The 26,814-nt window shown below is 42.7% G+C and overlaps 2 protein-coding genes across 4 annotated transcripts in view; one reads left to right on the plus strand and one right to left on the minus strand.

The window, feature by feature from the left end:
• The window catches only part of KIAA1191 (KIAA1191 ortholog), a 43,835-nt gene that overhangs the window by 130 nt on the left and 16,891 nt on the right, over positions 1-26,814 (plus strand). Inside the window, exons 2-5 of the mRNA XM_068277113.1 lie at positions 17,670-17,779; positions 17,986-18,074; positions 19,144-19,334; positions 24,303-24,420. Coding sequence (XP_068133214.1) covers positions 18,047-18,074; positions 19,144-19,334; positions 24,303-24,420 — 337 coding nt within the window. The 5' untranslated portion in view covers positions 17,670-17,779; positions 17,986-18,046. The remainder of the gene's footprint in view (positions 1-17,669; positions 17,780-17,985; positions 18,075-19,143; positions 19,335-24,302; positions 24,421-26,814) is intronic.
• The window catches only part of SIMC1 (SUMO interacting motifs containing 1), a 190,800-nt gene continuing 168,354 nt past the window's right edge, over positions 4,369-26,814 (minus strand). For 2 of the 3 annotated variants that reach the window (XM_068277111.1, XM_068277112.1), the window contains one exon: positions 4,369-4,750. In XM_068277111.1, coding sequence (XP_068133212.1) covers positions 4,719-4,750 — 32 coding nt within the window. In that variant the 3' untranslated portion in view covers positions 4,369-4,718. Of the gene's footprint in view, positions 4,751-21,451; positions 21,603-26,814 lie in introns of all 3 variants that reach the window. The other variant, XM_068277109.1, reaches the window with a different exon arrangement.

Below are 26,814 nucleotides of genomic sequence, written 5' to 3' on the forward strand. Positions count from 1 at the left end.
GCCAAAGGTGGGAGGTGGGTCGTGCGATCCTGGTCAGCATGCACATCCCCCTCTGGCTGTAGCATTGTAACTCCTCTGCCTGCAGGAGGAAGCCGCCTGTGCTGCAGGGACTGAAATTGATACCTTTTTTTTTCTCCTACATCCTAAGCGACTAGTATGGTGAACTCCCCTACCATTTTTTTTCTTACCGAGGCTACATTAGCGGCAGGGGACCCTCTCTGCAGGGGCTGATTTGTCTTGTACTCCCCATTTTTAAAGCCCCCCCCCCAACAATTTATGGCCCTAAGCTTCATAGAAACACTCAATTGTTGTTGTAGAATTAGTGATTTCCCCCCCCCCCCCGGTTTGTGATGCATGTACGTTGTTGGGGTACATATGTATTCAACCATGATCTACTGATCAGATCGTTAGCAGAAGCACAAAACTGCAGACCTAGAAGTGCGTAACTGGCCGCATGTTAGGTTAACATGTATTTTATGATTTTAGCGATCATGGCCCTTTAAATGGAGCGATGGTTGGTTTGAGTCCCAACCAGGGCGCCATCTGTAAGGAGTTTGTATGTTCTCCCCGTGTCTGCGTGGGTTTCCTCTGGGCGCTCCAGTTTTTTCTTCTACATCTCAAAAACATATGGATAAATTAATTGGCTCACCTCTAAATTGGCCAAAGACTATGGTAGACATATGACTATGGTAGGGATTAGATTGTGAGCTTCTCTGATGGACAGTTAGTGACACGATCATGTACTCTGTACAGTGCTGCAGAACATTTGGTGCTATATTTATTCTAAATAATTGCTTATCAGTTGATATTAGTGACTAACACTGATTATTGTTCTAACAACTGGTCCGCCAGAACAGAGTGGTCTATATGGATAATTGTCTGTTACCATTGTTGGTCCTTTTAAATTTGTTTTTGAATATGCTTGCTTGGCCAACCTGACTTTCCTAGTTCATTTTAAGTAACAGCAGTTTATGGAATTTTGAGGTCAACAACATCCTGATATTTCTAGTGATTGAACACTTCCAGAAAAATCAGTCATTCTTATTATTGTCATACAGTTGTAATTCCACAAGATCTTCAGCAGGACTCCATGGGGATTGATCAAACCACTAGCACTGTACTGCTTGATGCTGTATTTGAGGCTGTTGGTACCCCATCTTTTGGTTGATGAAGATTTTTCAAAATGTCCAGTCAATAAGGTTACCAAAATGGTAGGTAAGGGTGAATGAGGATAGTCCTTGTTGGATTCTCAGCAGACAAAGGCTCAACAGTATATGATTAGATATATGATCATCGTGTTTGTGTTTCTAGAGTGGTAATTAAAAAAAAGAAAAAAAAAAACTTATTAAAGCTCTAGTACAAGATCACAAAGCCTCTGGATCCTAATAAAGCTTTTCTCGCTGTCATCTGGTCCCTCATTGCCTAGTGCAGACCCTAAAAATATTACCAGTGAGGGTTTGTCTGTAATCTGATCTGGACCATGCACCTCTTCAAGCACGAGCGTGTCCGTACTGCATCTGCGGGAATATGGCAATGCCTGCGCAGTTATCTAAACTTTAGATAAGATATATAGACAACTAACTTGTTATAGTTAGTTTTTCATCTTGGATCCGCTTTAATGCGTGCATTGTGTGCTTTTCAGAACCATTTGCATTTAGGGGATAGGATGGAGAACGCCTATACAGACAAACTGGTAGCCAAAACAATCACAATAATTATGTAGCTTTGACCTACTTCATCAATAAAGGTAATATTTCATAATATGCTGATTGCTGCTGGATGGCTCCAGGTATGCAGTTACTGCTAGACTTTGCAACACATCTCACAAAGCAATGCAAACTGAAGAACCTGACTGTGACCATGCACTTCTTCAAGATAAGACAAATAACATTTATATCGCGCTTTTCTCCTGGCGGACTCAAAGCGCCAGAGCTGCAGCCACTAGGGCGCGCTCTATAGGCAGTAGCAGTGTTAGGGAGACTTGCCTAAGGTCTCCTACTGAATAGGTGCTGGCTTACTGAACAGGCAGAGCCGAGATTCGATTCAAGCACGAGCGTGTCCATACTGCATCTGTGGGAATACGGCAATGCCTGCGCAGTAATGCGAATCACCCCAAACATTCTGCCTTCCCCCCCCCCCCAGCATCCTCAATTATGAACCTATTATGAAACCTTTATTTTATATATTGTCGTCTTTTGTTGCTGAGCTTCCTTGAAATTCTGATTTGTTCTTTTATTAGTTACCCTCCATATTCAGGCATTTGGGGGTACGTGTTCCCTTTTGTACAAAAAGTGCCTGCTTAATTTTGTTCCAGAAATTCCTAGCTAGTAACAGAACAAATCTGCAGTGACAATTTGCAACCTAAACATAATGACTTTACTCCCCTTTATACTGCTGCATCATCATTGCCAGCAGCAAAAAGCAAGCCACATGGGAAAAGCCCACTGTTCAGCGACTATACAAATTCCCACAAACCTTTCTTATGTATGTAATAATTCTGGATATGTGCTGTGTGGTTTGGGTTTCCCTGCAGCCCCGAGCTGTTACAAGCCTAAAGAATTCATTCACTGTAAAAGCATGTGTAGTGTTGTCACTGGAATGCTTATTATGAGGACTTTATTTTGATAAATATTTTATTTGGGGCTTTTTCTTCTTTAGTGTTTACAAAACTGCTGGTTTTATTTTTATCCTGTCATAGTCCTGTTCTTCAGTTTGCATTGCTTTGTGAGATGTGTTGCAAAGTCTAGCAGTAACTGCATACCTGGAGCCATCCAGCAGCAATCAGCATATTATGAAATATTACCTTTATTGATGAAGTAGGTCAAAGCTACATAATTATTGTGATTGTTTTGGCTACCAGTTTGTCTGTATAGGCGTTCTCCATCCTATCCCCTAAATGCAACTGGTTCTGAAATGCACACAATGCACGCATTAAAGCGGATCCAAGATGAAGAACTAACTATAACAAGTAACTTGTCTATATATCTTATCTAAAGTTTAGATAGTTTACACAGCAAATCTAGCTGTATTCAGCTTTAATAGAATATGATTATTTCTTCATGTGATACAATGACAGTAGCCATGTTGTTTGTAAATTATTACACAGAGGCAGGCTTATCTGCATCTTGAGTAAAAAAACCTAATCCTCCCCTATGCCTCTGAAATCTCTGGCTAGTTATACCTCCCCCTCCTCCTGCCCAGACTGAGCTCCCATGAGCCCTTGCTACTGTCTGAGTGCCTTGGCTCTCTGAAAACCTGTGGGTGTGGCTTGTTTAGTTTCTAGGGAATTAGAGTATTAAAACAAAAACAAAAAGTATTTGGCTTGAGGAATGCCCTATAAACTATAAGAAAGCAACACCATTATGCAATGAGTAAAAGTTCATCTCGGATCCTCTTTAAGTGTAAGCCACAGCCTTGTGGGCGTATCATAATAGTGGTTATAGCAGAGTGCCAGCCACCTAATGTATTGAGCTGCATTCTGTTGTGATGTGGTAGCTGAGGAATACAAGCATATGAGCGTAAAAGTATAGTGAACTCCATCTGCCTAAGCTGGTCAGCCAGTATATGCTGCTATGTGTAAAGGCTTCAACACAGGCTGACCATATTGAAGTTATGGCTTGCTTGGGAATTTAACACTTTGCCTATTTAGTATAATACTTACAATCTGATTGTTGCACAATTCTTAATGCCTGGTACACGTCAGTGGCTGGATAGTGTAATGGTTAAGGGCTCTGCCTCTGACACAGGAGACCTGGGTTCGAATCTCGGCTCTGCCTGTTCAGTAAGCCAGCACCTATTCAGTAGGAGACCTTAGGCAAGATTCCCTAACACTGCTACTGCCTATAGAGCGTGTCCTAGTGGCTGCAGCTCTGGCGCTTTGAGTCCGCCAGGAGAAAAGCGCGAAATAAATGTTATGTCTTGTCTTGCCATATAATATCCCCTCAGATTTGATGGGTCGAATTGATAAAGTCAGGTCTGATCAGGTTTCCGATTGGTTTTGTACAGAAGTGATCGGAAAACCGATCACAAACCTGATTGGACCTGTCAGAAAATGTTTGGGACGTCAATCTGATGGGAAACTGGTGTGTACCAGGCATTAAGTGATTGTGTATTGGAGATTTATATCAGTGGTGTCTGGATGGGAAAGTGGCACTACCTCATGTAAGTTGAAAGATTTGGCTATCTTGGCTGTACACAGCTGTTATGCTTTTGAACCTTCTTCCAATATGCTTTTATATGAAATCTCCAATACGTTTTTGGTGAGAAAGGATTGCCGCTTTCAGCACATTGTGGTACCACTTTTGTATGGGTAGTTAGTTGTGTGTGTAGTCAGCATAGCAAATATGAGCATTCTAAGACCATAAGGGATTTGTTATTTAAATGGTTTATTAAATCAGATTACACCATAAAGAGGTGAATTTGTGAGTGCGACCCAGGTTTATCGGTTTCCTTGTCCTAGTCTGTGCCTGTCATGCCTTGGGTGATTAGCTGTCAGCCATGTTGAATTCTTTTGGCAGATTTTAACTTTTTTTATGGCTTCTCCCCTTCCATAGGAGAGTACATGCAGTTTGGCTGTGACTGTTGGCCAAACCAGTCATTATGTCCATTTTGGCTGACAAAGAATGTCAGTATGTGACACAACAAGTAATTGGAGTAATTCCGGTCTTTTGTTGAGGGAGAGATTGTATCATTGCTGTTTGTCTAATTTCAGTGTGCTTCTAAGGTTCTTCAGGAAACTTTGTATTAGGACCTATAGAATAAACAATGTTGGGTTATTTTGGTTGTTTTCAACATGCTTTTACTACTTACAACGGTTTATACAATACTAATGTAACAAAAACAAGTAAAACAAAGTAATGTATATTTTGTACATGAAGACAACTTTGTATGAAAAATGTAACTAGAGTAGTTTGTTAGTAGGGGACTGCTTCTAACATTATTTAAAAACTATTTTTTATTATTATTATTATTATTATTATTATTATTATTCTTTTTAAGAATTAAAGGCCTGTGCTGAAGTGCCCACTGTTTGTAGCCCCACCAGATCAGTGCTCAAAGAGATCCCGACTTTGTTATAATGTACTTGCTTGTCCTGCCTGCTATGTCGTGTGTGTGTGTGTGTGTGTGTGTGTGTGTGTGTGTGTGTTGTGTTTTTTTTTTTTTTTTGTTTGTTTTTTTCCCCTCCTCCTCCTCCTCCTCCTCCTGTATTTGCACCTGCATAGTGGAACGGGGCTCTGTGCTACTGCACAAGGAATGTACTTTGCACCTGTGCTCGTACACAAAGTGATGGATGCAAGCAATATCTGACATTGAGTATTGTAATCGCAGTGCAGGAATGGAGGGCCCTAGGAAAATCGGGGAAGCCTGGGCTTTACAGAGGCTTCCCTCTACTTAGGGAAGCCTTTAGGCTCTAAAGGAATGCTTTGCATATTTCACTCAGTGCCCTGAAGTAGTACATTATGGTTATAAGTCTGCTTGTCTCCTTAAACTTGTAAATGCTTTGAGTTTCCAATTGCAGCAAAGCCAGTGCAAATATGCCACTTTGGTGTTTGTTGATTAATGCTGGGAATACACAATTCATTTCTGCCGCAGATGGATGGCTCGATAGATAATTTCCGACATGTTCAATCTTTTCGCCGCTTGATTTCTCATAGAAGTGACTAAAAAAAGATAAGGGAATCGACTGCAGAATTGAGCGACAAAATCGAGTGGAGAATAGAGGGGAAAAATGTATCGTGTTTGCCCAGCATTGGATGAAAAAGTTACACTAGATGCAATCGTGCATTGCTGGTCCCAAGACAGAATAGCATTGTTGTGACTTGAGCAGTGTCTATTGATAACAATAGGATACTCCTTCATGAGGCTTGGTATTCTCATGGCAACTGAACATGAGAATATAGGTAGTCCCCGGTTAACGAACGAGATAGGGACTGTAGGTTTGTTCTTAAGTCGGAACAATGTGCCATCTCTGTCCCCTGTACCTCCTCTGTGCCTCCAGTGTCCCCCATGTGTCACCTCTGCTCTCTGTACATGCTTAAACAAGTTTTTAAAAGCCATTTTTTTTCTTTGAATTTTTTTAAAATCTATTTTTCTCAAAAACCTCAAGTCCAATTTGAAATATTTTTTTTGGAGCTTGTTCCCATGGAAACACAGAATCCATGCCATTCGTATCGGCGGGTCATTCGTAAGTCAGGACTACCTGTAAACAATTTGTTTCTGTAGCAGATAGATGGGTTCGATAGATCATTTTCAACGTGTTCGATCGTTTTGCTGCTCGATTTCTGATAGAAGTGAATGGAAAAAGATAAGAAAGCGGAAGATGACTCGATTGCAGAATCGAGCAGCAAAAATGATCGAGCGGAGAATCGAGTGACAGAAACGCATTGTGTATTCCTAGCATAAGGTACAATATACAGTGGTTTGCAAAAGTTTTCGGCCCCCTTGAATTTTTTTTGCATTTTGTCACATTACTGCCACAAACATGAATCAATTTTATTGGAATTCCAAGACCAATACAAAGTGGTGTACAAGTGAGAAGTGAAACGAAAATCATACATTATTCCAAACATTTAAAAAAAACAATACTGCAAAGTGGGGTGTGAGCGTAATTATTCAGCCCCCTGAGTCAATACTTTGTAGAACCGCCTTTTGCTGCAATTACAGCTGCCAGTCTTTTAGGGTATGTCTCTACCAGCTTTGCACATCTAGAGACTGAAATCCTTGCCCATTCTTCTTTGCAAATCAACTCCAACTCGGTCAGATTAGATGGACAGCGTTTGTGAACAGCAGATTTCTGATCTTGCCACAGATTCTCAATTAGATTTAGATCTGGACTTTGACTGGGCCATTCTAACACATAGATATGTTTTATTTAAACCTTTCCATTGTTACCCTGGTTTTATGTTTAGGGTCGTTCTGCTGGAAGGTGAACCTTCGCCCTAGTCTCAAGTCTTTTGCAGACTCCAAGAGGTTTTCTTGCAAGATTGCCCTGTATTTGGCTCCATCCATCTTTCCATCAACTCTGACCAGCTTCCCTGTCCCTGCTTAAGAGAAGCACCCCCAGAGCATGATGCTGCCACCACCATATTTGACAGTGGGGATGGTGTGTTCTGAGTGATGTGCAGTGTTAGTTTTCTGCCACACATAGCGTTTTGCATTTTGGCCAAAAAGTTCCATTTTGGTCTCCTCTGACCAGAGCACCTTCTTCCACATGTTTGCTGTGTCGCCCACATGGCTTGTGGCAAATTGCAAACGGGACTTCTTATGCTTTTCTGTTAACAAGGCCAACTTTGAGCAGTGCACAACTAATAGTTGTCCTGTGGGCAGATTCCCCCACCAGAGCTGTAGATCTCTGCAGCTCGTCCAGAGTCACCATGGGCCTCTTGACTGCTTTTCTGATCAGTGCTCTCCTTGTTCGGCCTGTGAGTTTAGGTGGATGGCCTTGTCTTGGTAGGTTTACAGTTGTGCCATACTCCCATTTCTGAATGATCACATGAACAGTGCTCTGTGGGATGTTCAAGGCTTTGGAAATCTTTTTGTAGCCTGATCTTGCTTTAAATTTCTCAATAACGTTATCCCTGACCTCAGGGGCGTCTCTAGCCTTCTTGTCACTCCAGGCAAGAAATCCTGTGGCGCCCTAACCCCCCCCCCCCCCATAAAAAATAAAACAAAAATCATATACATTATAGAACACTTCACACATGATATAAGCCATCAGAGAGGGATAACTATGAAATGGGGCCCTAGGCAAGATAACACTTTGCCCTCCACTGATGGTCACCTGGCTTATTTAGTTAGATTTGCTGGGGGCTAGCAACCACCAGGCCCCTAAACTCTCTCTAGACCCTATGCAGCTGCCTAAGTTTGCCTTGTGGATGATCAGCATTGTATGCCATACAGCACATGCTGCCAGTATGCACCTCAAATAAATACAGCATCCACACTACAAGTTCCAATGGCAGTCACATTGCAAGATCGGATTATCAAGCAAGACATTCTTACTTTCAAAATAATTTTTCACAAACATTATGAGATATGCAAATATGTTACCACCTGTTAGGGTAGGACTAGAGTGGGTATATCATAACATTGAAGGGCTGATATGGTAAGGTGGTTTAAGGCCCAGTGCACACTGAGCGGTTTTAGCAGCGATCCGCCAACCGCATCCGTCTGTGAAAATGCTTGGCTAATGTATTTCAATGGGATGGTGCACACCAGCGGTTTGAGGTTTTTAGCAAACTGCAAACGTGCCTCCTGCTGCACATTTGCGGTTTGCAGAAGCGATTCTGCCTCAATATAAAGTATAGGAAAAATGCAAACCGCTCTGAAAAACGCTAGATCAGAGCGTTTTTCCAGGCGTTTTTGTTGCAGAAGCTGTTCAGTAACAGCTTTTACTGTAACAGTATTTGTAATCTGCTTCACAAAAACGCTCGGCATGTTTAGAAAATGTCTCTAAACATGCCTAGAATCGCTCTGAAATCTGCTCCAAAAACCGGTAGCGTTTTGAGGATCTGCTAGCGGTTTTGGTGTGCACTGGGCCTAGTGGCCCGTACTCACGGGCTGCAAAACTCGCCTGTCGCCAGCACACGTGAGCGTGTGGGCGACAGGCCGGCGACAGCTTCTCACCAGGTCCCTCCGCGTACACATGCGGAAGAGGGACCAGCGGCAAGGCGGAAGCTGTCGCTGACGTTCCTCCTCCCCCCGCCGGAAGCTCACCGGAAGGTCTGTGAACCTCAATGGAGGTTGCTGTCGCTAGTCCGCGTACTCACGCGGACTAGCGACAGTTGCGGCGGGGGGGCAGCGGCGACTGTCGCCATGCGATTGAAAGTTTCAATCGCATGGCGACATAGCGACGGGCGACAGTTCGGGGGCGCGCGCGCTTGCGACGGCCCATACTCACGGGCGACCTGTCGCCGCAACACGCGCGCGCCGCGTGTTGAGGCGACAAAAGTCCCTCTTGAGTATGGGCCATAATAGTTTGATTTATAATCCGTTCTGGAGATAAGCACAGTGTGTTTGTAGTGTAAGTGATACAAGAGAAGAGAAGTAGGAGGGAGGGAGGAAGGGTAGTAGAGGGTCAGAATTGATGACATGGATGAGCAGATATCTATGAGTAGAATAGAGGCTCAGTGGGTAGCACTACTGCATTTTAGTGCTGAGTCCTAGGTTTGAACATTGGCCAGGGCAAAATCTGCATGGAGTTTCTGTCTTCAGACACTTCAGACATTTCCTGCATCCTAAAAAACATACTAATAAGTCAACTGGTTTACCCCAAAACAATCCTGTATTGAAAATATTAGACTATGACTATGGTAGGGTTAGATTGTGAGCTCCTCTGAGGACAGTCAGTGACATGACTATGTACTCTGTAATGTGCTGCAGAATATGTCAGTGCTATATGAATGCATAATAATAATATGGTCGGACATTACAGTTTGACTATGGTAGGGATGAAATTGTAAGCTCCAGTGAGCAGTCAGTGACATGACTATGTACTCTGTAAAGTGCTGAAGATGTCAGTGCTACATAAATACACAATAATAGTTCCAAATGCTACTGGCTCCCCTGAAGAGTGCTCAGACTAGTGTACATAGTTGTGCACATTGTTCCCCAAGTAGCAGTTGTTTGGTCAGAGAGACAGTGGGAGAGGGAGCATGAGCAGAGGGTGTGGGCGAGCAAAGTTAAGCTCCACACTCACCACAGTGACTGCAACAACACAGGAAGATGGATCCAGCGAGGTGTCCCTCATGACAAGCGTCCAGCGATTCATCTTCCTGCCAGCGGGTATGCGAGATGTCACGTGACATTACAGGACAGGCGCGAACGAGAAGTCAAGCGACCGCAGTACTTTACGGGGTGTCGTCAAGGATCTTAAAGATCCGATCCTCAGTGACGGTCATTTTTCACCACACAACGCTAAGCGATGTCACGACATCGTGTAAATGACTACTTGTCGCTCAAAAAAAAAAATTGATGGACATCGGGAAAATCGTTGGAAAAATCGTGAGGTGGTACATAGCATTAGAGAGATGGCAAACAGACAGCATTAATGGAAATACATTATTATGCCAGCTTCAATTATAAGTAGTGATGGATGTAATTACACACATTGCTTACATGTCCATTATCATTGTTTGAGCTTTAGATACTGCCCTCCTATTCACTCGCTCACAATGAAAGACAAAACCTGCAACCCCCACTGTGTCCATTACACACTTCAAACACTGTCCTTGTGAATTCAGGGAGAAGTGCAGGCTATGTGTCCCAATGGGGAGAGCATCAGATGATTCTACAGCTCCATAGTTAGTCATGGCGATCGTCCTGACATCTAGACATGCCAGACATTCTAGCAGAGCACAGTGTTGTCTGCAGAGTTTACTGTTTGTTTCTCACTCGCTCTGCAGACTCAGTAACATTTGGCGGTAGGGTGCTGTCACCTCTGTACACTGAATAGTGAGGGACTGTCTCAAATCTTTCTATGAATCCTTATTAGATGCATTCCTAAAAACACTTGTGAGAGTAGAAAACTTTCACTACATACTCTTAAATGTCAGTCACTCAGGCTCAGGGTGGACTCATGGAGGGGCAGAGAACAGCTATAAACCAGACACCTTCTTCTTAGGGAGTATCTATAAATCCTAATTATGAATGATTCTTTATCAGTGACTTAGCAGAAGGCTATTTGTGAAAAGAGCAGAGTAACCAAGCAGCTCAGGGTGACCCAAGCTACTAGGAATGTATAGGGGGATAAAAGGAACCAAAATGCCCTACTAAAAAAGCAAAGCTTGGTGTAATGTGCCTTTTTAATACAGAAGGAAATCTATTTCTCTCCAGTCCCTTACAACGGTCTTTCAGGGCAGGAATTTTTATTTCCCCTTGGACTGACAGTAATTTATTGCGCCTTCCCCATCAAAGCCGCTCCAAGCCGCTGCCTGGGTGGTCAGTAGGTTAAGGCGCCCCTGCCTGACCTGTCTGGTGTGTTCTTTGGACTTCATGGTGTTCTTGCTCCCAATATTCTCTTAGACAACCTCTGAGGCCGTCACAGAGCAGCTGTATTTGTACTGACATTAGATTACACACAGGTGCACTTTAGTCATTAGCACTCATCAGGCAATGTCTATGGGCAACTGACTGCACTCAAACCAAAGGGGGCTGAATAATTACGCACACCCCACTTTGCATTTATTTGTAAAAAAATATTTGGAATCATGTATAATTTTCATTCCACTTCTCACATGTACACCACTTTGTATTGGTCTGTGACGTGGAATTCCAATAAAATTGATTCATGGTTGTGGCAGTAATGTGACATAATGTGGAAAAATTCAAGGGGGCCCGAATACTTTTGCAAACCACTGTAAATCCTGAAGTTCCCTTGCTATGAAGGGAGAGATTAGCAGGAAGTACAGGAGAGGAAACTACATAGAACAGGCTGTAGTGGGATGCTGATCAGTGTAGTTGTACAGCATGGACAGTGCCATTACAATGATCTTTATCTATCCACTAAATCCTAGGAATGAAACTACATGGAGACTTGAGATAATGGACTTTGCAGTAGTCCCTTCTCTTCTCTCCCCCCCCCCCCCCCCTCATCTCTACCTTGCTCAGTGCACAATGCAGGCAGGAGGGGAGAGTCCTAATGCCGGGCATACACTGTTCGTTTTATGCGTCGGATCGACGCCGGCGCATCCCCCGCTCGTCCGTGCGGATCGATTACCGCTTGATTCCCTGCCATTGTTCGCCGGCGGGAATCGAGCGGGCGCGGGTCGAGCGGCATGATCGGGCCAGCTGAATATTATGAGCTGGCCGGATCAGCTAGTCGATACACGGTACAGAAAGTACCGTGTATCCCCAGCATATAAGGGAGAAATAAGCAGTCGGCGCCAAGAAATCAATTGCTATTTACCTGAGCTTGTCCAGGTGCAGAAGCCATGCAAAGACACCAGACTGTCAGTCCATCCAATCCTTCACTACTGGTTTTTATTGCTATTATTTATTTTGCGGTTGCTACAATGTGTACTGAGATGTAAGGAGTTATTACCATACATTCTAAAACATAAGTTCTCTGCTTTTTTACTCCTGAGAACGTCGTGTGCATGTAAGGAACTACAAAGATATCCTTCACAAGAGACGCTTCTGCATGCTTGAATTTTCTCTACCAAAGCTCCTGCGTCCTTCTGATACCCTGACCCTGTATATACCTGTGCTTCACTGTACCTGGATTCTTAAAGAGAATCTGTACTCTAAAATTCTTACAATTAAAAAGCATACCATTCTATTCATTTTGTTCTCCTGGGCCCCTCTGTGCTGTTTCTGCCACTCCCTGCTGCATTCCTGGCTTGTAATTGCAGTTTTAGGCAGTGGTTACAAACAAGACATGGCTGCTAACCAGAGTGTGATAGGCTGAGAGAAGCTGTCTGTGACTCGTACAGAGCCTGGAGGGGGCTTGGAGAGGGTGTGTGTATAGCTTCTATCCTATCACAAGCAGAGAAGCACATTCCTTCCGACAAAGGAAAGATTAGATTATATAACAGAGATAATACAGCCACTGTGCAACTAGGAAAGGCTGCAGTAAGACAGACCACATTAGAACATGTATAGGTACTTATAGGATAGAAGAAATAAGGCTGAACATTGTTACAGATTCTCTTTAAGCTGTGCTGTTGCTTTCTCCTCATGCAATGTGCCGTGCTCTGGCCCTAATATTTTTGCCCTTATCCTGCATGTTGTGCTGCTGCCTTCCATGTTAACCTGTGTCTCCCTGTGCCACTCTCAATGCTCCAGTTCTTTGTACTGACAGAACCTCTCATTATAAATCGTTTTGCTTTCTCCTGTGTTACCAAGCTGTGAACATCTTGTGTTTGATTGGTAAAGCTAGGTCCACACTATGCCACAGTCACAGCAGACCCAAAGTATGATCCACTGTACCTGCCCATATTGTTACAGACCTGCTGTATGTGACCTGTCCGATTTCTGTGGCATGTGGCCTTGCATTCTGCTACAGTGACGGTGGACACATTCAAAATGGACATACCTGAATGGATTGTATAGAAGATAACACAGTATCTGTCAATATGTCCTGTTGTCTGATTTGATCTTTAATGTGGACGTAAAGGTCTGATTTTTTTTTTTCCAAATGACCAGTCATTTGGACGTCAAATCGGGCATGTGTACAATCGGTCGTTAGGCTGATAAGGCTGGTTTTGATGGATCCATCAAAATCAGCCTTATCAGCCGAACGATCGTTTGTACACACGACCAGGGCTGTGGAGTCGGAGCCAGCAATTTTGGGTGCCTGGAGTCAGGAAAAAATGCTCCGACTCCTAATGAATTTGTAACTGTAATTAAAATAGAAAATATGATAAAATGTTCTATTTCTCAGATAATAGTCATTAAAAATAATGTGTGTGTGTGTACAGTAATGGCTGTGCTCAGTCCACAAAAATGAAATAAACCAATCAAAATTAGTTACTTGTGCTGCTTTAATAAAGCAGTCCCCGTATTTTTAAAGTCAGATATACATATCTGATTGTGACTGTACAGTATATATGATGTGTACACAGGAATCTCTCATATATACTAAATAACGTCTATGCTGCAAGAATACAGCCTGATGTGTAGCCGTGTCACTAATAGAGATGGTCAATGAGATGGAAATAATTCTGCGTTGATGCTGGTTTATGCAAATGTACGCACTCTTTGCTCATGAAATCAAATAATTTGATATGTTGTTAAAATGTGGTTTGGTGACTACACATTAAAGGGTACCTGAGACGGATGAAAAGAAAAGTGTTATACAGACTGGCTCAAGTACCTGGACTCATAGCAGAAGATCCAGGTGGCGGAGGACAGCGAGGGACTGATTAGCCTGAAGGGGGTTGGAGGAAGCCCCAGGTATGTATAAAACTTTAATTTCATCTGTCTCAGGTTTACTTTGTTACACAGTAGTACTATATTCTACATATGCACTCCCCACAGAGCTGCAGGGAATCCACTGAGAATGTTGTGCACATTGAACAGAGGTGTGGTCTATCGCCCATAAACCTGGTTCAGATTGTGCATGAAGAATGTGTAATAGAGGAAGAATCTCCTCATTCCCCTGCAGAGTACCTGCACATCATTCTTACATGTACCCACACTTACATTGCCTAGGGCCTGATAGATGTTCTTTGTTCCGGTTTGTACCTTTTTACAAGTACTCTTACCAAGGACTAGTTTTAGTCTAAAGGGAATAAATATAGTAGTCTACATATCCTTCTCACTTCAGTTGTCTTGTAAAATTCCTAAGCGTTGGCAGTTAAGAGACGAATTTCATGTTACATACTGTTAATCAACAAAATTGTAATATGCAAATTAGAGGAGTCGAGTCGGTGGAATCCTAAACTGAGGAGTCGGAGTCGGTGGATTTTTGGACCGACTCCACAGCCCTGCACACGACCGTCATTTGGAAAAATCAGACGTGTGTTTATACCTTAACTTTGTCAGCAATTTACTTCTGTAATCAATTTTCTGAGCTGTGTAGTAATGTCTGGCTAAAGAGCACCTGGGGCATACTCCGCCATAAGTGTTGTATTCCTCTTTTTAATGTTAAATGTTATTGTGAGCTCCTCTGAGGGACTGTTAGTGCCACGTCTACATACATTTACTGCATACGTCGCTGTGGAAGATGTCAGCACTATATAAATATTAAAGCGCTGTAGAGACACACATAGGTATACAGGATAGGCACTTTTACAGTAATTTTTCCTGGTTTTGGCATCAAACACTTCCTATATCTATATATTGATGTATATTGGCATGTAGCCCTGCTTTCCCAGTGATGCTTAGTCTAAGCTGTCTGTCTATGCAGAATTCTCCCAGAGCATTATAGGAGACCAGGCATTATTTTTAATGCATCCGGAATTCTCAGAAACAAACATTCCTCGTTGATTATTCTTGCCAGCAAAGATGTCCCCACCTGTAATAAATGTCAAAATGTGATTCAGGGGGAGGAAAGTTTTCACAGTGGGAAAACGCTGACTAAATGTATAAATATTGTAAAAAAATAAAAATGTATGTATTGTTTCTCTATGGTTCCTCTTCAACCACTTTGGGACCGGACAGCTCTAGCCCTGGCAGAGCCGTCCTTTCCCTATTTAAACAGTGATCACTATGATTAGCTTCCCAGTGATCATAGGGTCGAGAGCCGATAAAATTGTCTCCTGATTGGTGGACGGAGCTCTGCTGTCATGGCAGCAGAGCGGACTGCAGTGACATTACAGTGGCAGGAACGGCGAGAGCGACGGGACTGACTGGTATGACTGAAACCTACAGTGGGTTGCAAAAAGATTCGGCCCCCTTGAAGTTTTCCATATTTTGTCCATATTACTGCCACAAACATGAATCGATTTTTATTGGAATTCCACATGATAGACCAACACAAAGTGGTGTACATGTGAGAAGTGGAACGAAAATCATACATGATTCAAATTTTTTTACAAATAACTGCAAAGTGGTGTGTGCATAATTATTCGGCCCCCTTTGATCTGAGTGCAGTCAGTTGCCTATAGACATTGCCTGATGAGTGGTAATGACTAAATAGAGTGCACCTGTGTGTAATCTAATGTCAGTACAAATACAGCTGATCTGTGAGGGCCTCAGAGGTTGTCTAAGAGAATATTGGGAGCAACAACAACGTAAAGTCCAAAGAACACACAAGACAGGTCAGGGATCTAGTTATTGAGAAATTTAAAGCAGGCTTAGGCTACAAAAAGATTTCCAAAGCCTTGAACATCCCACGGAGCACTGTTCAAGCGATCATTCAGAAATGGAAGGAGTATGGCACAACTGTAAACCTACCAAGACAAGGCCATCCACCTAAACTCACAGGCCGAACAAGGAGAGCGCTGATCAGAAATGCAGTCAAGAGGCCCATGGTGACTCTGGACGAGGTGCAGAGATCTACAGCTCAGGTGGGAGACTGTCCATAGGACAACTATTAGTCATGCAGTGTACAAAGTTGGCCTTTATGAAAGAGCGGCAAGAAGAAAGGTATTAACAGAAAGCATAAGAAGTCCCGTTTGCAATTTGCCACAATGTACACCACTTTGTATTGGTCTTTCAGGTTGAATTCCAATAAAATTGATGCATGTTTGTGGCAGTAATGTGACAAAATGTGGAAAACTTCAAGGGGGCCGAATACTTTTGCAACCCACTGTATTCCCTGTTTTGCAGCTATCACTGCCAGGGCATAATTTCAATTAGCATGGCATGGAACTGGTTAAGATTACCTGACGGACTGTCTCGAACAAGCCCCTCCCATAGCAGCAGCGCACGTCTCTATCCTTCAAACTAACACCCCTGTAGAGTCTAGGCCCTGAACTGTCACCCAAGGGAACAAGTCCTTCATTCCCTTTTCAAGATCATTATAAGCGGATGTGAATAACTTGGTCATTTCATATGCACTGCTCCATTTGTCCTCCCCCCTTCCCCCAACCTAATTTTCCATGGCCCTGTGTTTTTTTTTTTTTTTTTTTGTGTTTACTCCTATCATTTGGTTTTCCCAGTCAAGCCACTGACAAGAAAAGATCAGCTCATAAAACCAGCCTGAGTGCCTGCCGTTAATCTAGTATACTGTCATGCTGGGCATACACGGCTGCTGGGGAGGATTATCAATCGAGCCTGATGTCCGATACCCCGCTGGATCGATACTTTTCTCGATACCGGTGGGGAGAACAATAGAATAAACGAGCGGCTGATTAGCAGCCGCTTGCGGGGATGAGCGGAGATGCACCGGCATCGAGCCAGCGGCTCGATCCGGTGCATAATCGCAGCCGTGTTTGACCGGCATAAGATTGTGTGTGGGGTCGTGTGGTCTCCGAGTTTATTAAAGCCTGTGTCGCCCACATTTGCTGCTGTAACATTACCCATATGGCAGAAAATGCAGGCAACACAGGCTTCAATAAAGTCCGATACAACACACATAGTAGCAGGCGCACACGGATAGATTTTTATGTGGTTTATGGTTTGTCAAAGCCATACACAAACATTAAGGTAGCCAAACATTATTAGCCACCCAATGTGGGGAAAGATAATGATCTGGTTTTTTAAATTTGAGAGAGATATATTCCCTCCACCCACTGCAGTGAGATTTGTCAATAGATTCCCACATGAAATCTATTGAAAATGCAGCGTTGCACTAGACGACTACATGCTGTTTTGCCTTCAATGGCCGCCTTTTCCAAGTTTAATTCAGCGTATGCAGGTAGCTTACGTGCCACAGGCCTAAATTTATCTCACGAAGATTGTTTGGGCTGACAAAGATGGTCTGTATGGGGCTTTACCTTCTGAGATCCTTTTCTTATAAGGGTTCCCATACATTAGTAAATATTGTGGGACGATCAACCTTCATTTTATAACCCTGGTCGCAAGGGCTGCATTTGGGCATGCGGTGGTAGCGGCGTTCAATATATGGTATTCCCTAGACTTCATGCTGAAATCTATTGGAAATTGCTGTGTGGTGTGTGAGCCGTTTGATTGGATCAGAGAGGGATCTATCTATTCAAGTGCTGTATGGCTACCTTATGTCTACAGTGCTTGGAACATGAGCAACTTGTTGCCAAGAATCTACTTGTATTACGTAACCAGTAAGTAAACTGTGTTTCAGTACTCTTTCTCTACTTGGTCTCCAGGTACCCTGCATGGACCGTTCCAGAGCTCCCATCAGGGTTTCTGCTTTCTTTGCAGTATGTTCCTATGTGCTGCCTCTCATTCCTCATAAACCTGGGAGAACTGTAGCCTGGTAAGATAATTGCTCGAGTGCCAACAGCAGTTGTAAGCATTGTGAATGTGTTTTGTACATCTAATCATTGCACAGTGCTGACTCCATCTCTCTTCACCAAGTGTTTCAGATTGATTATTGTCCCTATTGCTATCTCTTGTGCTACCACACTTCCTTTTATCTCTTATGAAATGTTTCTTTGAGTGATAAATCTTTGTTTTCACCAGGTAACCACAAATATTTTCTGGAGTATCCTAGAATAAAAAGGCAGCATCTGTGTCCACTAAAATGGCATCGAGACAACCTGATGTACCTGGTAAATCATCTCTTACCCATGGCTCTCCTCCATGAATGCAGCAAGGCTGGTGCAGAGTAGTCTAGCATGTGAAGGCCAGATATATAGAGACTCATTTGTCAGTGGTATTTTCCTATTTGCCCAGGACCTTCATGGTTAGACTTACCAGTAGTTTTGAAATGAAGACCTTTCTTCCATTGGAAGGCATGTATGGTATATATTTCCTGAAACGTCACTAGTGTTGCAGTCTCTGGAATTGGTATCGGGAGTAGGGATGGTCAATGAGATGCAAACAGTTCAGTATTGAGGCAGAATTTTTTTTTTTTTTTAATGCAGCTTGAAAATAGACCACTCGAAATAAGCTTAGGTGGGTCTCTATTTTACTATTTTCAAACTTCATAGATGTGCATTAAAAGCTTGCATAAGTCTGCTTCAGTTTGGAATTATTTGCATTTCAGTCACAATCCCTAATGTTGTTACCCTTGCAAATCAAAAATGTGTAGGAAAGCTGCTTCAGAACTATGAATACCATGGAGTTCTGATGGTAGAATCAAATAGTATATGGAAAGGTCATGATCACAGCGTAGTGAAATAAAATTGCTCTGAAGACTTGCATATTTGTTGTACATAGTGTATACAGAGTCTGTGTTTTGGAGGTGAACTTTAACCCATCCTACAGGCTCTTACTAATGCTGGTTGCACTCTGATTCAGTTGTCTTTTCTCTTCTGTTCATTCCTTTTTGTTTACAAAAAAAAAGTGAATCTTGAAATTGAGGCTACAGGTCAGTGGCAATGTTGTCACAGTAATACTATACATTATCACTTGCACTTGTATGCATTGGAATGCATGTTTACCTGCTTACTGGCTCTTATGACTTTTCTGAAAGTATATGTGTTGGTGACCCTTGCAGGGTTTTGTAACACTATCTACAGTATATCTTGTCACTATTGTAGGTAAAAAAACTTTGTTCACAAGAATAACGAACAATATGTAGCAAGCATAAATTGTGTGTGTGTGTGTTTGTTTGCTGAAGAATACTGTATTTGTAAATCTGAACTGTACAGTAAGTGGTGAGCTCTTTGTCCTCAGCCATTGAGCACGGCTCCAGTGGTCTTCTAGGAAAAATGTCCCTGCCTATCGGGATGCACCGTCGTGCTTTCAGTTATGATGATGCTCTAGATGATCTGTCACCGATGACTCCTCCCCCATCGGATCTGTGCACTAACACCTTGTGGAGAAACCCTGTAATTCCAGAACGTAAATACCAGAAGCTGTCTAAGGTAGGCTATAGAGCGCCACCTGCGTGTCTTTTTAAAGGTACAGATCTTCCTGTGTAGCAGGGCCAAACTTAGTGACACTGAAGCAAAAAAAAATATATAAATTTGTGTGTGTGTAGTATGGATAATTAATAGACCATAAGTAGCAAAGAAAAGTCTCATTTTTAATTTTAGCTAAATAGTTTTTTTTTTTTTTTTTTTACATTGCATCATTCTCTAATATTTGCAGTTTACAAACTACACTCTACATTTTAAACTATGAAACAGAGCAGACATAATGACCCTTTCAACTTCTCTGCAGTAAAATCTAATCTGAAGTTATCTTTCACTGTTTCTTTGATGTATAGGTGCTTCAGACAATAGCACTGTAGCCGACCAAGTTTGGTTGGAGAGCTCAGAGAAGCTGTTTTGCATAGATAACTGCAGTTTAACTCTTCCTTTACTGGAAAAAAATATGAGGCTCATACCTTTGCTACTATTGTCATATTTCTTAGCTGTACTACACATACAATTCATTATATCATAAGTTTATTTTCACTTCAGATTCCCTTTAAACTTTTTAACTTGAACATGTCCCAGACATTCTAGGATATGTACTCACAAGTGATCACATCCTTCTTGCGCCTCTACTACTTTCCATAATTTGCGAGAAATACTAGGCACCCGAACTGTGCGTAGAGATGACTGGAGGCTTCGCACTGTATTAGGGTGAAACCATTATTTCGTCAGTCTGCTTGCATGGAGCTTACTGGATGGGATTACAGTACTCCACCGTACAAACAGGATAAAGACAAACACTTATATGGCGCATTTCTCCTGGCGGACTCAAAGCGCCAAAGCTGCAACCACTTGGACGCGCGCTATAGGCAGTAGAAGTGTTAGGGAGACTTGCCCAAGGTCTCCTGAATAGGTGCTGGATTACTGAACAGGCAGAGCTGAGATTGGAACCCTGGTCTCCCATGTCAGAGGCAGAGCCCTTAACCAATACACTATCCAGCCACCAAAGGAAAGATGTGATTGCTTGTAAGTACACACCACTACAGTACATGGGGATACCACAGTTTAGAATCATTTTCCTTGCACCTGGTATGTTTTAAACTGGCCATACACCACTTTTTTTTTTTTATTTATTTTTTTTTTTTTTATGGAATTCAGAAGCCAGCAGGAAATTTTAGGAGCTGGCTCCATTAATAAAGCAGGTGCCACATTAGTGGGTTGTGGGTTTTTTTTTTTTTTTTTTTCCCTTCTAAGGTGATTTTAACAACCAGCAATGGGCATTCAAATTATTAAAATATATTTTGTGTTAGCATACAGCTTCATTTTATATGTGAAGCAGACATTTTAGGAAATGTGAGTACTATAAAATGAACATAGAAATACTTTTAAAGGAGAGGGGGGCATGGAGGCTGCCATATTAATTTTTCTCTTAGGGCCCTTTTCCACTAGAGCGATTGTGATTGCTGAATCGCAAAATCGCAAATCGCTAGGGTTGTTACTTTATCATAGAAATCATGAGAAGTATTTTCCACTACAGTGATTCGATTTGGAAATCGCTAATCGCAAATCGCAATCGCTTGCTGGAGCGATTTTTACAATGATAATGCAATGCAATTGAAAATCGCAAATCGCAATCGCATAACAGAATTAATGAAAAATCGCAATCGCAATCACTGGCATTTGTGATTTGTGATTGCGATTGCTAGTGGAAAAGGGCCCAATACCAGTTGCCTGTCAGTCCTGCTGATCCTCTGCCTCGAATACTTTCAGCCATAGACCCTGAACAAGCATGCATGTCAGATCTGACAAGATTAGCTGCATGCTTGTTTCTGGTGTGATTCAGACACTACTGCATCCATAAAGATCAGCAGGGCTGCCAGGCAACTAGTATTGTTTTAAAAGGATATAAATATGGCAGCCTCCATATCCCTCTCGTTACAGCTGTCCTTGAAGTCCTACAAACATGCACCTATTGCTCAAATAGGAACAGTCAGCAGCTCCCCTCTCCCACTGCTGCACTCTCAAGCACTGCAACATGTGCATTTATTTTTGATGAGCAACTTGCATACACTAGCAGGTCCTTGACCAACGTCAATCGTTACTGGAATGTAAAATCAACAAACTTTTGCATAGGATAAGTTTTCTATCCAGTCTTCTCCACATCCGCTCGCCAGGTTTGTGGTTTTATTGTACGAATCCGTTGTTTCCACATGGCATGACGTGCAAAAGTGGCCAATCCTTGTTCAACATTTAACGTCATCTGCAGATGACTGTCTGTTAAACAAACAAGGCGTGTATGAGATCTCCAGATATCATAGGCTATGAATGAGTTTTGCAGGAACTGATCTTTCTAAAGATGCTGTACACATGCAAAAAGATCAGTCTTTCAAACTTATGCGACTGACAAATTGCTCAGTTTGCAAAGATTTTCATCTGATTGGTGTACTCCACTTAATAGAATAGACTGTGTAGATATACTCTACTACATGAAAGGTGGTAAAATTTGGTCTTTGATCTTTCATTTTCCAAAGACTTTTATCTCATGTGTGTACCGAGCCTAAGTTGCAAATGGTGCGGTTTTAATCGTAACTCCAATGATACTTTGGAATTCTCCTTTAAAGGGAACCTTAACTGAGAGAGAGATATGGATGTTTCCTTTTAAACAATACCAGTTGCCTGGCAATCCTGCTGATCTCTTTAGATGCAGTAGTGGCTGAGTCACACACCTGAAACAAGCATGCAGCTAATCCAGTCTGACTTCAGTCAGAGCCCCTGATCTGTATGCTTGTTGAGGGTCTTTGGTTAAAAGTATTAGTATTAGGGCTCGTTTCCACTAGTGCGGTGCGAATCACCGGGATTCCACCGCTGATGAAATTTGCATTCGGATTCGATTCCGCGTGCGTTTTTTGCCGCGATTTCGCATAGGCAGGGTATATGCGAATTTAACCATGTCACTGCCTGGTTCAATTTACATTAGTTTTCATGCGAATTCGCACACAAAATCGCGGCAAAAAACGCATGCGCGTTTTCCCTATTAAATACATAGCCTGCGAATCGCCTGCATTCCTTACGCAGGCGAATTCTGCAGGCTCTACCGTGCAGAAAAATCCTGTGCAGAAAAATCCTGCACAGAAAAACGCAGGAAAAAAACTGACAAGTGGAAACAGGGCATGCAGAGAACGCATGCGGATTCGCTCTAGTGGAAATGGGCCCTTAGAGACACAGGATCAGCAGGAGAGTCGGGCAACTGGTATAATTTTAAAAGGAAAAATCCATATCCCTGTGTTTAGGTTCCCTTTAAAGGATAACTGAAGTGAGAGGGATATTGAGGCTGCCATCTTTATTTTCTTTCAAGCAATGCCAGTTTCCTGCTGATCCTCTGCTTTAACAATAGAACCTGAACAAGGGTGCAGCAGATCAGGTGTTAATGACATTGTCAGATCTGACTGGGTTAGCTGCATGCTTGTTTCAGGTGTGATTCAGACACTACTGCTGCCAAATCAATCATCAGGATTGCCAGGTTGTTTAAAAGAAAATAAATATGGCAGCATCCGAGCTCGTTTAAATAAAGATTTATTCATACTTGGGGCTTCCTCCAGGCCCATACGCTCCACTCACTCCCACGATGCCATCCTCACTCTCTTCTCCAGCTCTGGTACCGGGTCTCCACACTTAAGTCAGTCGGCTCCAGTCTACGCAGGAGAAGTGCGCTCTTTACGAACAGGGCGCACTTCTTACGCCAGACTGGCTCCAACTGACGGAAGTGCAGGGACCCGGTACCAGCATTGCAGAAGACTGAGGACGGCGGCGTGGGAGCGATCGGAGAGTATGGGGCTGGAGGAAGCCCCTGGTATGTATAAAGCTTTCTTTAAATGAGCTCAGGTACACTTTAAGAGTAGATTCTGGCCAATATCTGCTTTTTATGAGCATGTTGGAGAAATCCACCATTCCCAAGTCTGTTTTTTTTTTTTTTTTTTTTAACTTTTTTTTTTTTTTTTTTTCCCCATTGTTTTTCTTCAGTGTTAGAATTTCCCTCTTCCTGGAGAGATTTCCTCAGTGTGAGTTAGGTGCGTGTGTTGCCTGCTCACCACTGTGTGCTGTAGCCTCTCTCAGCTATATTCTCGATTGACTTCTTTGTTTAACCCCATACACAGCAGATAAATGCTTTTGCCTGTTGCATGGTGTATCTTTGTGCACTCCAGAGAAGAACGTCTAAATTCAGTGCTGCACTGATTTGGGTGCCACCATAGGCCGTAATGGGAATTATGGCTATAGCGGCACTCAGGGCCCTTTTCCACCAGCGCGTTTGCGCTGGCTGAATCGCAAAACCGCAAACCGCTAGCGATTTTACAATCGCTACGGTTTGCTTTTTAACATAGGAATCGCGGTAGGTCATTTCCACTACCGCGATTCGCTTTTGACGGGAACGCGAACGCGCGGCGGAGCGGTATTTGCCGCGATTTTGCTATGCAGTGCATAGCAAAATCGTGGCCGCGAGCGTCGGAATCGCCGGTTTTGCGATTCAGCAATCGCTAGCGTTCAGCGTGAACGCTAGTGACTGCAGGTGGAAAAGGGCCCTTAATGACTGTTTTTTTTTGGGGGGGGGGGGGGAGGGGGGGCACTGGCAGTAGCCAGTGCCTGAATTACCCCCCAAGTTGAAGCAACTTGGGGGATAATTTTTTAAGGTACCCAGGAGTTTTAGGAGTAGGGTGAGCTGTCTTTCAGTTTCACCCTGCACCCACATTTGTCCAGTGTTTTTTATATGCATGTCTTCAGAGATCTTTACAAATGAGAACCTGAAGTGACTCGCTGCACTTTGATTTAATGTTTGCTAATATAGTAGCTATAGATTGTCTTGTAGTAAAAGTGAAGACTTGTAACGTAACTCTGTTTTTTTTGTTTTTCCCTCCTCCCCACCTATCATAATGTCATGCCCACTCTTTCCTCCTATACATTCTCCTCTGTCTTGAGCAGGTTGAGGATGGGGATAACAGCATGCCCCCGCCTGCTTTGCCCCACTCCTCTTCCCTTGAGAAGGTTCCTGTGGTGAAAGCTAAGGCTACCTCTGTCATCATGAACTCGCTCATGACAAGTAAGGACAGCATCTCTCCTCATCTGTGGTGTATAGTAACTGCATCCAATCTCTTCTGGTTTTAATTGGTGTTGGTGATTTTGTATGCGGTGGCCTCCTGCACCTGTGAGATCAATGTGGGAGCAACCACTTGGTTTCGCTTTAAAGAAGCTGCTTGTTTTCTGGATGGCATGATCAGTCTGTGGAAAATTACTCTATGGCCTGGAACAAGCCTTGAAAAGTCTTGACTCGAATCCTTATTCGAATCCAGTAACTTCATAGACTGTGGGATGAGCATGACAGTCCGAACTAGCAGCTTCTAAAAGTAATTGCCACCTCCCATGTTTGTATTATCACAGGCTGACTTTAGACCAAATATTTTTCAAGTAATCTGGAAATCTGGTTTCTGCATGACTTGTAATTGCGCAATGTTTACATCCTGGTTTAAAGAGCATGTATACTGTAAGTACTGTATACTCATTTTAGCTTCTGTGCAGTTTCATTACACTGGTAATTCCATCCCTTTAAAACCTTTGAGATAGCTGCAGCAAATTTTATTTTTTTCCCCCAGACTTTTTTGAGGGTTTTTTTTTTTTTTTTATTTTGCAAAAATCTTCATGTTTCTGACAGAAGCTCCCTTGGATAGCTGTTAACAATCTTCAGCAATCTTTGTGGAAAACCCTTTTTATCCCTTTCAGTGCAGTGTGCATGACTTGCCATATGTTGTGTGTTTACTCTTACACAGCTGTGCAGATGGAAAATCTCTGGGGAACCTCTTCAGCAGAGGTGCTGAGTAGACAGACCTTCCCTATCCTGATGTTTGCGCTGTCAGCTGAGGTTATCCTTGGTTATACCAATTAGCAGCTATCTGGTGATGTGTGTGTGTGTGTGTGTGTGTGTGTGTGTGTGTGTGTGTGTGTGTGTGTGTGTGTGTGTGTGTGTGTGTGTGTTTTCTTTTTTTAATATAATCAACCTACTTAGTACCAGATGTTTTTCTGACCCCCTTAAAGGATACCTGAGAAATCCTTATGAGTGGATTTTGGAAATGGAGGCTTCAGCGATGTGGGGCCCGACCAGTCTACCTGATCATTTACGTGAGGCTTCATTTCCCCACAAATTGTTCCAGTAGCAGGTGCAACTTTAGTTAGTCACCAACCTTTGACACTGAGGTACTCACATGCACAGTATGTTTGAATGACCATCCGGAGACAAGCAAGCAGTCATAAGGTGGTGGATAAGACGTACTGCAGAGGGGGGTATCTCTGGCTCAATGGTTGGCGATTTACTAAGGTCACGGTCGCTACCGGAGCAATTTGCAGGGAAACGGAGCCCTGGGAGTGATCAGAAAGGCAAGGCTCTGCACGCACACCTCCACATCTCTAGTCTCTATTTCCAAACAGCTGTTTGCCCCGTGGATCCAGAATAGAGCGCTTTTTTTTTTGTTTTTTTTTTTGTTTTTTTTTTGTTTTTTGTTTTTTTTTTGCCAATCACTGTTAAGGCATCTGTACACACTGATTAGAATCTGATCAGATTGTGAAAAATCAGAGATTTATTGGATTGGCACATTCAGGATAAAACCGATGCATGTATGGCTAGCTTTAGATTACCCTACAGTGGTATGACTTGTGCTCCTTTTCCTGTCCCCATCTATAAGAGGATCATTGACCCAGTGAAGGCGAATAGTTTTGCTCATGGCCAAATTACTCCAGTCTGTGTACAGCACATATATATCCTGTCCCAGGATAGTCACAGGCTGAAATTCATTATTCTATTAGGAAATGGCTTATTAAAATACTTTCTGCAAATTGTCCACTGAGTTACACTCTATGACCCTAAGTAACAGACTACCCAGCAAGCTCGTGGTGAACTCATTGGATTGTGTAAGGGACTACAATGGACCAAAAAGCCGTCTTACTAAAATGTTATGGAAAACAAGTTTGCTTTCTTAAAACAGAAAGTATTTGCAATAATTCAGGTTGGAGTGAGCTCCGAGATTTCTCCCAGTGCATCACTGCCGAAATATGCAAATCACCCATTGTTGCCCCTGTGAGCTAAACACACCTCCAGATCCGCTGGAATGCAATGATGTGACAGCTTGTTAATATTACAGAGCCACTATATACTCTGCTGAATACACAGGTCTGAGCAGCGCAACCTTTCATGCATTTATACTGTATAACCTTTTTGTGGAAAGAGCTGAGTCCCAACTAATCTTGCCTGCACTTACACAAAAGCTGGACATAGGAATTGTATTCCACAGTGGAAGCCTGAAGTATAGGGGTAGTGCATTCTGCAGTCTAATAGACACTCCTTCAGCAGCTGCATATACTACCTTTTGAATTCAAGCAACTCGCCCTCACTGTTTCCCTGCAGAGTCCAAACATACGTGACTTACCTTAGGTGGGCTGTCCATTC

This window comes from Hyperolius riggenbachi, chromosome 3 (assembly GCF_040937935.1).
Source record: "Hyperolius riggenbachi isolate aHypRig1 chromosome 3, aHypRig1.pri, whole genome shotgun sequence".
Classification (NCBI taxonomy): domain Eukaryota; kingdom Metazoa; phylum Chordata; class Amphibia; order Anura; family Hyperoliidae; genus Hyperolius; species Hyperolius riggenbachi.